The sequence below is a fragment of the Bombus affinis genome, chromosome 14, assembly GCF_024516045.1.
Source record: "Bombus affinis isolate iyBomAffi1 chromosome 14, iyBomAffi1.2, whole genome shotgun sequence".
In the NCBI taxonomy this organism is placed as follows: Eukaryota; Metazoa; Arthropoda; class Insecta; order Hymenoptera; family Apidae; genus Bombus; species Bombus affinis.
The window spans coordinates 10,052,518-10,064,866 of record NC_066357.1 but is presented as its reverse complement, the minus strand read 5'-3'; the positions used below and the strand labels follow the sequence as shown (position 1 = coordinate 10,064,866).

The 12,349-nt window shown below is 39.0% G+C and overlaps 2 protein-coding genes across 9 annotated transcripts in view; one reads left to right on the top strand and one right to left on the bottom strand.

Moving 5' to 3' along the window:
* The window catches only part of LOC126924047 (glutathione S-transferase 1-1-like), a 148,414-nt gene that overhangs the window by 55,437 nt on the left and 80,628 nt on the right, over window positions 1-12,349 (bottom strand). The gene's annotated exons all lie outside the window — the stretch shown is intronic.
* The window catches only part of LOC126924019 (acid sphingomyelinase-like phosphodiesterase 3a), a 49,997-nt gene that overhangs the window by 35,853 nt on the left and 1,795 nt on the right, over window positions 1-12,349 (top strand). For all 6 annotated transcript variants that reach the window (XM_050738054.1, XM_050738052.1, XM_050738053.1 and 3 more), the window contains 3 exons: window positions 9,156-9,336; window positions 10,904-11,013; window positions 11,608-11,783. In XM_050738054.1, coding sequence (XP_050594011.1) covers window positions 9,156-9,336; window positions 10,904-11,013; window positions 11,608-11,783 — 467 coding nt within the window. The remainder of the gene's footprint in view (window positions 1-9,155; window positions 9,337-10,903; window positions 11,014-11,607; window positions 11,784-12,349) is intronic.

Sequence of the window (12,349 nt, the reverse complement as noted above, 5' to 3'; positions counted from 1 at the left end):
GTGGCAGATGTAGTAGAACGTGATAGTAATGAAGTAATTAAATTTAAAAAGCAACGAAACGGTTGATATCGACTTATCGAGCTTTTACATTGGTATTGGGAAAATACGTTTGAATGTTTTTTCCTATTAATATTGCATATATTAGTTTGTTTATTTCACGTAAAAATCCATGATATAGTTGTCACAAACTTTTACGATTAATGCCTTTAGTTACGGTGCTAGTTACATGGTTTTAGACAGCTATCTAACGGTATTGTTCATTTTGAGATATGTACGTTGTCGAGTATAATTAAACGGTAGTATGTTCATTTTTATTCCGTTGTTATACGTTAGGTCTCGTGTACGTACGTGGATAAGTTTACGTTTTGAAAATATCGTTCTAGGATTACGAATTGTATTTCTTTCGTAATACGATCAATGCGCTGGCCCTTCTATATACATACGTATAAATAATACCAATCAATAAGTTCAATCACGATAAACAAGCAGATGAGGATAAGCATGATGAATAAAGTTGTTTGTATTTACAGACCAAACAGACTCTTTCTTTACCAAAGGAACAGAGATTGCGGAAATTAAGGTATAAAAGTTACGAACTTTTTTCTATCGATATAACGATCGTCTATTTTGAAGTTTATTAAATATTGTTAAATTCTTTTATATATAGTTTTATTCCATCGATATTGAATATTGCAAATTTAAGATTCGCGTCCAATATTTCAGAGAAACAATTTTTAAAGCTTTTCAGTAACCAGCTTTTATGTAATATTTTCCAATTCGTGTTTCACAATATCCTTTGTTCCCAATTGCTTCTTTTGATGCGTTAAGTTAATATTCTTTCGTATTTTAAAGTACTTCTTGCACAAGACCGAAGCGAATATTACAGTCATAATAAAAAGAAAAAGAACTGTTCAAAATTTATCTGATACGCTCGAGATTTTACATCTTGCGCTTGCAATTTATTAGTAATTTTGTAAAATGCTATTACTTCCACGAAGTTATTGTACTCATCGAACTTTATCTTCCAATGATGTTGTGCTTCTTTAAACATGCTATATACTACAGGCGGAAGGTAGATCGATATTTAATATCTACGCTTATAAGTTACGGGAAAATGGTATAAAAAAGTGGCACAGACCAACAGCCCGCAACTGCTTAAGTTGGCGTCGAACTTTGTAAACGAATCAGGTTTAAGACCCTCGTAATCGTACTAGCGCGCAGAAATATCACGAATCGATTTATCTTTAGCAAAAAGTCGGTTATAGCCGCAATTCGCGGTGTTTCGTGTCTTTAGAAACGACTTTCGCACACACGCCCAAACTGGAAGACTTACAGTGCACGTTACAAATTGTTTCCTCTAAAAGTATCAGATATAAAGATATAAATTTCCTTTCTTATTGACTGTCGTACGATAAGTAAAAATATTGTCCATATACCAAACAGCAAAATTTCCTTCGTATCGTAGGAAGCCTGCGTTAAATTTAGGCCATTTAATACCTGAACCTCGAATGAGACACTAGTTGCTATATTTGATAATATGGATATAATTTAGCTCCAAGATGGCTCTTACTCTTAATTCTTTATTTTCAACCATGGATCCCACTAATATAGAACTCTAATTCTGACCAACCGTCATAAATCATAAATTTTTCATTGATTTTATCTTTTTGCGTTCTCCTACCTTTTTCGTTCGATGCGGCTATTTCTAAAAGACGTTTAGTCAGAAAATATCACAAAGATAAGTAGAATTATTAAGTCGAAAAGCAAGAAAATTTGTTTCGTATAAAATTCATTTATTTCCGGATGTATATTTCAACAGGCAAATGGGATATTACGTATCGACTATATTTAAATGTGATAGAATGTTTCATACAGAATTAAAACATAACTGAAAGTAAATAGAAAAATACGAATTATAACGATCAACGTGTAAATATATGCGTAACTATATCGTATTGGAGAAAATTTATTTTTAAATATAAAGTGTATGCGATTTAACCGAAAACTGTCAAAAATAAGAAAGAATCGTGACACCCGATATTACCTCAAATGTTTAAGATCAAGCATAAATTGCAAGTTGGCAATAACCACACTTTGATTTTGCCCATAATATGTACATATTATTTTTATGTTCGGAAACCAAAGAAATACGAAAATATCACTTATCGATCCAATTAATCAAAATTCAATCTGATACCAGCGTAATACCATTTCTAAAGAATAGCATCAGCAAAAGCTGCTCTTCCATTTTTCTCTCGATTAACGTTCGAAGAAACATACTTCGAACAAAAGCACATGATTTCACCGTTTCATGGAAAGCTGTGATAGGGTGGAGCGAATTCCGCAGGAGAAAGATGGCCGGGCAATGTGTCTCGTCGATCAAGCCCGAACTCTTTCCCCGAAAATTTACTCTTCGGCCCAATAAACGAGTTTCCATCGCCCCCTGCCGCGAGTTCGATCTTTATCCGGAACAAACGTCTATTTCATATCGGCCGCGATGAAAAGAATTCCAGCTTTCCCCCGCCCTTATGTTCCCTTTCGGCTAGGAGAACGACGAGAAAGAGAACTTTATGAGTTTGGTGGCCGGAATGAGATCGACCGCGAATTTATTCCACGGCCAATTACCATTCGGCCGGTGGGCTCTTTGCATTACGATCTCGCCGGATACGCGCTACAATTGCCGCGATATCGGTGTCGGATGACGCGCTGCCTCCAGATATCGGTTATCGATTACGAGCCTCCGGCCGTTTAGAACGAGGGGAATCCTTCAAGCTGGCTGAATGTTACCAGCGGTGATAAATTATGGTAGGACTTTGAATTCCATACACGGAACCAGGATCTATATACTCGTGCACCTAAATCGTTGCGTGCCGATCCTATTGATCTCTCGATCACGTTCAGGTACACAGGATATTCTATAGATTTTTATAAAAAATTTGTCTACCGTGATTTGTAGTTACGAAAGATGCAAAATAAATAAAGTATAAAGGAATCTTAGACATACGGGAAAACGCAACGTACTAATAAGAAGACGATTGAATTTTTCATCTATAGAAAATTTAAGGGTGCAAAAATGCGTTACTGATATTTCCAGTAAAACGGACCAACTACGATAGAACTTCGATAAAAGCTCGAATAAGTCTGCAAGCCGATATCAAGCGCAAACGAGTTATCAGACTGAAACCACTTAATGCTTTATCGATCTCGTTAGCGTACGAGGAAACCGCGGAAAATAGACGATCCTGGATTAGCAATAATAATTTAAAACTAAAATCAGCTACGTGTTGGTTTACTAATTTAGGATACGTAGCCAATGCCGTGGCCATCATAAATCTTGCTCAACCCCTTGTAAAGTATCACTCAAGTGCGATATCTCCAGAGATTCTACGTTGAGTTTTCTGAAAAATCCTGCTGGACCGTGTGTAGTCGGCTGAACGGAAGATAGAAATCTGATTTGCCCTAGCCAGATATAATCCTTTCTCCATCTCCTTTTCAACGCTCGTTCCCCTATTCTATAGCTGCCTGTCTTTGTTCTCTCTCTCTCTCTCTCTCTCTCTCTCTTTATTCTGTGCAGCACGCTCGTAAGGGGATCATATGAAACGTTCGTACGGCAGATTGGCAAGAACGATCGTCGCAAGCTCATGTCGAAGATCGATCGATGACCGATAATACGATTACAAATTACGAGCCGTTTAGACACGTCAGCGGATGAAACTGACCAATCAACGACACCATTGTTACCCTATCCGATTTATCGACGACCGAACCGTGAATAGCACGGTGATTTTTGTGCCTATCGACGATGCACTTTTCAGCTGGAAATCAACGTTCGACCGAGATTCACCGGCACACTAGGGAAAAAATTTATATGTGAGCCTGTTTTTCTGCCAGATAGCGCGGCAACGTTTATTGCCAGCCGCGAGAAATTAAATTCAACCTCGGAGCACCGATACTTTTTGTATTCGTTCGTTGGTGCACACTCGATGGACATATCGAATTGCAATGGACAAAACAAAATTGGATAAGATTGTTTTTCGTTCCTCTAGAGGCGACGGATCGTTAAATTGTTGTTATAACACGAGAGCTACCGTTTTCGTATTTTCTATATACAAAAAAAAAAAAAAAAAAAAAAATGTCTTCTATATAGAATTTATTCTGTTTGTTGCTATCTGTTAAAAAATACTTTAGCTCAACGTGAAAAACGGTTTTCTTCGAGCAGGTGTAAATAAAAGAAAATAAGTCTTCGCATACCGTCGGCGATACTTTAGTAATTATTCAAAACGATAGTCATCTGTAGACACTCTATATTTACTTCTAACAAGAAAACACTGAATTTTCTTCATGGATAAATTATTTTCGAATAAATGGAACAAATGTTGCGTCATAATCGCTAAGCTAGAATGAAAGCCGAGCAGAGAAATTCGAGTATTACACGAAGCTGGTCTACGTGATAACCCGTAACAGAAATGCAGACTGGCAAAGATAGAACAGCTTCTTCCTGAAAGTGTAACACTTGAACACCATGCGTATTTGTAAAATGTCGAGCACTCTTTCGTTTCTAAGCGTGTCGTTCGTGTGCGAGCGAATGCAACGAACGTATACGAAACGCGACTACGTAAAATCTTGCTTACCATCATATGCAGATTCTTTGAAAGCATACTACGTCCCATTTGGATTGTGACGCGAACTCTACGTGCGCAAACCATACAAAGGTAGGCACTCAGCCTCGCTTTTCTTCTGTCACTGGCATTGATCATTACGCTATCAAGATCCATCTTGCTGCAAGTCCAGTTTTTTTTTACACGTTTTTCTCACGATATTTTGTATAATATATCGTAAATAGAAATTGAAAGCGTTACAAGCGTTGTACATAAATACAAAAAGTAGCTCACAGCTACGACCAACTTGGAAACATTGGTAAAAATTTATTTCTTAAATTGCTGCTAAAGTTCGGTGTACTATCGATCCAGTTTTGTAAATAAAGTGTCCAAAGTATAAGACGATTTTGGAACAAAAGAACGCGTTCATCAATTGTACGAAAGAACAGAAAGTTTCGCCGCCTATTCGAAATTCACCAAGAAGTTTGGAAACTCTGTCAGCCAACGATAAGACTCGGAAGTTGGCGTTAAGTTCTCCCGGAACCGTGGAGTTCTTTTCTGAAGTGAAATTCATTGCCTGCCGTGCCGCACTGCATCCGCGCGACACGTCCGGGAATAAGAACAGCCGACATTCGCAACGGATTAATTTCCCGATACATCGTGAACGAGAAACGAAAAAAAAAAACAAGAAATGCAAAAAGAAAAAACGAGCGATTTTGTCGATACACGAATTCGTGCGAAGCGACAGGCCAGCTTCCTTTTGCCTCTGTTGAATGTCAGAGAAGCCACGCGTAATATACACGTGTACCGATTTTCTGTATCGCGCGCGAAATAGTTCAATTTCACGTTGCAAATCAGATTTTTTTCGGGTTTCTTTTAATATACAAGCCGTACCCATCAATCTGACGTGTACGAACGGGGCCGTGTACGAATGTATTCGAACAGAGACGACAGTCCTTTTTCAAAGAGAAGCTATACGAGTACCGTGTACCGATGTAGTAGCTACACCACGGTTTCTTCCCTACGGATTGATCGAAAGGCAAGAAACGATGTATTGTGACCCGCGATGGATGTTTAGACGTATTCGTTTCGCATTTCGGTCTCGTTCAAATTTCTCTGTGCTGCTTACGAGTTGCATGGAATTTTTTTATGAAACTGTACGCGTTCCTCGCTTTGTAAGTACGTTCTTGGTGTTTGCAAGAAACGCAATAGTCGCTGTTTATATGTAGCTTACTTATCGAACAAAGCGCTGAAACGTATATGCTTTGTTAAAAAATATGAAAGGTTCTGAAGTTTGTAGTTTGTACAACGAAACATAGATATTATATTATATATTATAGATTGTATAATATAATATGTATAATATTTTAATAATATACGTAATATTTGTATAATAGCTATCTATTAAACTCACTTTGATTTTGTTTCATCTCGGTGAGCCAGTAAATTCTTTGTATCAGTTCGTATTACACGCATTAATATCTCTATTAATGTCTTTCTTTTTTGAAGTTACCCGCACATAAAAGTCTAATGGCGTAAAATTGGAGGCGATGTTCGAGGGAAAAGTAGCGTTCTCTCTGTATTTCGTATTTTTATCATAACTTTTGAATAGAGCTTTAAACGGGTTATGTTTATATAACCGCTTTTGCTTAATTATACCCGTAGTATAAACTGAGAAAGTTTCGACCCTGTGAGATCTTCGCTACGTACATACGCCGCTAACCCGATCAAGTATCCAAAATTCATGAACACGAATTTGATATTGTTAATATCTTGATATGAATTTTCTGCTATGCGTAGAATCTCAATCTCGTGTTGCAGTATATTACGGATAATCGTTCGACCTAGGTGAAAGCAACGAAGAAGCATTTAAACAGAAATTGAAGAAAATATTTAGTGCGGAATAAATAACGTCGAAATTTCTAACGATACTGTATCGAGACTAATAATTTGCATAGCTTGGCACAATAAAGCACGTGAAGATTCTCTCTCGGACCGGGAGAAATATTCTGGAAATTGAAACGGCGAATATTAAATATCGGAGCACGGCGGGAAAGCGGAGAGATATGCCGGAAATCACGAGTCACTGACGCGACAAACTGGGGTCTCCGCGAAAATTCAGAACGGTGTATGGTCGACTAACTGGGAAGACAGCCGTAGGTTTCTCAGGATTTATGTAATATCGAGGGCGTGTGCAGCGCGTAACGAGACTATACGAGAAGTAATCAATCGACAAGCAGGGAGGTGTTTCGTGATACGAAGGAAGCAGAATATACGGGCTCGTAATGTCTGGGAAGAGTGGGTCGTTCGTGCCTACCGAACCGCGTAACACTTATCTCTTTCGGCGGGCAAAGTTTCGTTCCCCGGTGCCCGATCGACGGTATTCACCGTTTAAAGAAATCTACTTTTTCCCAGCGGTGCAATTCGTTCAGAAGGAATCTCCGTGCGAATGGAAAAGGACTTTTTCCCCGCTTTTTTTCTCTTATCAGCTTAACGAGCTTTTCTTTATCCACCCGACGACGCTGCGCCATCCTACCTTCTCTCTTTTCTTTCTTCCGAGTGACACTCTGGCTTCTGTTCTTCCGCTAGTGAACGTTTTCTTCTATTTTTCACCGTCTCTGCGTACCTTTCCCTTTTCTTGTATTCTTTGATTCCTTGCTGCTTTTTCTCTGCTACGTATCATCCGTTGGCCAGTGACGTCATTTTTTTGCACGAGAACGTTCTCTCTCCTTTGTTGCCTCTTCACCTTCACCTCTTAACCGTCGTTATTTTCATCATTTTGCACAGACGGTTTTTATTCCTTAACTCATACCGTCGGTTCCACCGTTACAATTTTACCAGTTCTTGTCGTTACTCTAACTCGATCTCTCGTCGCCTTTGTTTGTTCTACGGGTTCTTTTCGTTTGGTTTTTACGCGTCGTCCGACTGCTTCTTCCGTCTTTCGCTCTCTATTTTCCGGCCCTTCGTTTCTCGCATTCTTGCTTCATGAGATTATCGCTTCTGGCTTCGTTTCTTGACATGGAAATTTTGCACCGTGTATGAATCGGCGCGTGTATTTCTCCTAGCACAAGGAAATTAGCTAGACGCTGCGAGAGAAATAGCGGAATGTTCCGCGTGAGTTCATTTATAATTGGTCAACTTATTGAAATTCAACGAATCATCGAAAATTCGCGATATATTTGTGCCATAAAAGGATATTCTGGTATCGTCGACGTAATTTAACTAACAACGAAGGTTTTCATTGGCAAGCTTATGATGCGCTCTCGTAGAAAACAAGTAAAAAATTTGTAAAAAATAAAGCCTGCGATCCCATTCCTGCATGATTGTGTGCATCGCGTTATTAGAAATATAAACCTGCCGAATCGCATAGCGTTACCGAAGCGAAATCGCAACGATGTCGCATCGTTCATCTGCATCGCATTTTACATACCAATTAAGGCGAAAAGCCGTGACAGCCGGATTTAAAAGTGGTACATTTATGGCTGGTCGATTCTATTCTCCGCAAATAACTTTTATTAATTTGAATTATATTAATACTCAAATAGAGAAATACAATAATATATTCACGAAAATGATCCGTTTTGGTACCGACGAAAATACTAGAATGCAATGAGTATTAATTCAAAATAATGTACGAGGAAGGAAGTTGCAAGATAAAAAGATACTTTTTCTTCTAATATACAAATTTGTATGCAAATGTCTCATTGACTTTAATAACAAATAATACGAAACTTGAAAGTATTACACGTAGTATACTTTCCATCTACTTATCCTCTCACTATTATACTTTATTTCACTCACATTGCGTGAAATCGAGCGGAAGCAGTCAGTTTATAAGCTTTAAACATAGAAGCTGCGGTACAGTATCAGCGTAGACTGCGTTTAACTTCGCGAACGTGCTCGATTAGGTATTTCACGGTAACTCACGCCTACGATTCGTATCTTGCGTTGATTCCGCCACGTGGATAATGCTTACGGAATTCAGTTTACTAACGCTAACGAGAGAGTTGCTCATTACGAGCAGTTACTGCGAGAGTGATTCCACGAAACACTTCTTGCTGCTCAACGCGCCTACTTAATCGAGATGCAGTCACGTGACAATCCCCACAGGGAAAACTTGTGAATTAAGTCTGTACATTACGTTTAACCCTCTAGCCGCAGGCGACGACGAAATCGCCTTCTATTCTATTAATTTTGACGGGGTACGCTCTAATAACGCGACACATTTTTCGTATTCCGTAAAAAATCTCGTCTTATAGCGTTAATCCTGCTGTGGCCATCGAACGTTTTACGTCTCTGTAACTAGTTCCATCCAAGAAGAAGTTTTTTTTCGTTAATTACTAAAAATTTTGGTGTTTTTGAAACAGCTTTGGCATAAAATTCAAATGATACCTGTCGACAATGATTCTTTTGTAGTTTCCTCAAATTTTGGAATTTGTCTAACAATACGAAAGGACGCAACACGGGTAACATCGACGAGAATGATCGATTAACAAACGAAAAATCAGATTCGTTCGAAGAAGCGAATTAAAACGATATTTTGTACAATGTTTTTAGGTATACATCGTAGGCCACACACCACCAGGGGTGGACGATCGTGAGAGCGGAGCGGCGATGTTGAGCGAACGACACAATACCAAATATCTCCAGCTGATCCGGTTGTACTCGGACATCATTCGCGGTCAGTTCTTCGGTCACTGGCACTCGGACACTTTTCGCGTGGTGTATAGCGATACCGGTACGTGTATACGTCTTGTGCCTTCTTGTTGGCAATACCAACAAGCGTGGCGGTTGAACGCGGCGAATCAACCGAGGTGGTCGGATCGATGCGCAGGCATCGTATCGCACCCAAAACTCTGTTCAGCCTTTTACGATACGCGGTTCACCAAGTGGCTGTTCCTCTTTCTTTTTCAGTTTCGTGCGCACAGCCGTATCTTACATTTGCTTCACGCTACATTTCTGTCCCGGCCTATCTTTCTTTTTCGTGTTTCGAACTTAACAACTCGGATTTTCTTCTTTTTTTTCGCGCGTGGAAACATTTAACGTTCAATGCATCGAAATGGAAGTAAAATCGACGTTCGTTCTTTTACTACGTCTTTATCACGATTGTTTCGCTACGCCGTTCGCAAAACGCTACGCTCGTGAATACCGTTGATGCTGTATTCGTGATTTTGATCCTTTCGTTCCCTTTTGTCACGCTGACTTTGGCTTTATCGTATTTCGCTTTTGTCGTTTGCGGGCTGAAGCGCGTCTTTGTTGGCGATTCAATAGCGGTTTGACTTTCCTAACGATCCAACACGTATTGGCTAAGTTTGAACGCGCCCCAGTTCAACCATAAAGGAATGGTGAAAAACGCGTGCCGTCGGTGCTTTATTACAAACTCCGTCACGGATGCGGCTTGACAGTAAAATCTATAAAATGCATTAAGCTTCGAGCAGGTAATTATTCCTATGTAGTTTCCCTGATATACTGATAATGTAGATGTCGATCGCCCGTAATCCAACGAAAGCTTAAACGAGCAATTTATTTTGTTATCCTGAGATTAACGATCGTATATACGTTAAAGCAAAACGTTCTTTGTTAATCTTCCCACTATTTATATGTATTTATAATTGTACGTAAAAGTTCTTTTACATTCGTACTGTACTACTAATTTCGATATCTTGGAATTTTTGCTTCGATTTCTGCAAATAACTTAAAACTTTTCGATGTGTTGTCGAAGCATATCAACATTAATTTACGATTACGTTGATTATCGCGTTGTATCATTTGCTCGATTTATATTATTCTCTCCGTAGTTTACTGATTCCTGGAATATCCACGAAACGTGTAAACTTTACGATTATAAATAATAATAATATTAATGTTTTTTCCTGGTGAATTAAAAATATCTTAGATTTTCGAAAATAATTTTCACGATCGAATAAACGCCGGTGCATTTTTGTCGGTGAAGTGACTGTAAACGCAGGGTGGTTCAATTTTACGACGCTGTATAGGTCCATTTGGTCACGTTCTACTCATATTTTTCAGAGCGTTCCTTCATCGAAACGACCGAGGCCGCGAACGATAATCAATAAATTCCCCGCGTGTGTCGTTCAATAGCCAGGATACTTTTCAGCCGTTTTACAGTCCGCTTTATCGGTCACGCCAACGAGTTTGGCGCGCTTTTAAAACGTTCCTATCTCTTTTACGTTCACTTACGTTAACATCCTACTCGTTCGGCCACAAATATGTATACACATTGCGACACGCGGAAAGAATTCAAAGAATAATTGATTTTACCGTGATGACGTTTGTGCCGCTAGGTCTGCCGGTGTCATGGATAATGATGGCACCCAGTATATCACCGAGCACGCCTGGAGGGCCAAACAATCCAGGTTTAAGATTGTACAAATTCGAAACTGCCACTGGTCAGGTAAGTAAAAATGATCTACGTCACGTGACGTTCGTAATCTCTGACCGAACGATTTCTATTTATGCGATTTTTCGATCGTAAGAAATGTAGAGCGTACAAGATGTTTGGAAAAAGGGCCCGATACTTAAAGAGCTTATGGTGAGTAAAGTGAAAGATGTCTGATCAACGGAGACTATAAAGCCGATCCTTTCTGTGTAAAAACAACTCTTATTAACGCTTGAAGATTAGTACAAATCCTCGTATTTGTAAACGTTTAATATGTCTTCCTCCCATTTCTATACAAAGCTCGCATTTATGGATCGTAAATCAACATACAGTGGAACACCGTTTATGGGAACAAAATTTTAGTCAATGCTGATCGACCGAAACCTCGCCAACGTGAACGAAAAATGCTATCAGAGAAAACTTTTTCACTTCCATTGCATGTACTTCGATTATATAAACGATAAAAATATGCTTAGACATTGTTTTACTTTTCTGAGCGAGTAAATACCATAAGGCCTTTAAGTATCTTTTTGTCTTTTGCCTTTTTCATTTCTAACAGCCTGTATAGGATTCGTCGACCCATCTTCTCTTCTGTTCCGTCGTATTCAGGTGCTGGATTATACGCAGTACTATCTTAATCTGCCGGACGCGAATTCAGCCGGGACGGCAAACTGGTTGGCCGAGTACTCTCTGCTTGAGTACTATGAACTTCAGGAAATTACAGCGATCACTCTTCACGACCTGGCTGACCGATTCACGCAATTCAATGATTATGCTTTCGTCAGGTACGTAAACGGTTCGACCGACAAATTTTTCCATCTGTCTAGCAGAATACGTGACCGCGATCGTATCGTGGACAGGGATCATTGATCATCCGGATTACAACCACCCTTTCATTCCCTTTATTCCTTCGGGCTCGAGTATTTCGTACGAAAATGTGGAACGTTACTTTGATGTATTTCCACTTTGGCATTTCTCGGTTTTTTCGCGTTCCCCTGCTGCTGCATGGTACGCGATTCGTAATTAAACTCTGGACTTTGAGTTTGAACTATACCTTGCAAAAAAAAAAAAAAAAAAAAAAAAAAAAATAGAGCAACGTTGGCGCGATTAAAAAATAGTAGATACGTTTATATTGCTCTTTTTTGCCTACTTTTAGTTTTACATTCCAAGTATTTTATATATCATCTATCATTAAAATAGAACATCGACTACGATCGAAAGCAACGATTTTCACATTTAAAACGATGCAATTCGCACTTTAACGAAGCTCGCTAGATTCTTTGAAAGTTTGCAACAACATTCAATTTCACAACAAACTTCGTAATTTAAATTCGCTTTAATTTCGCTTTCA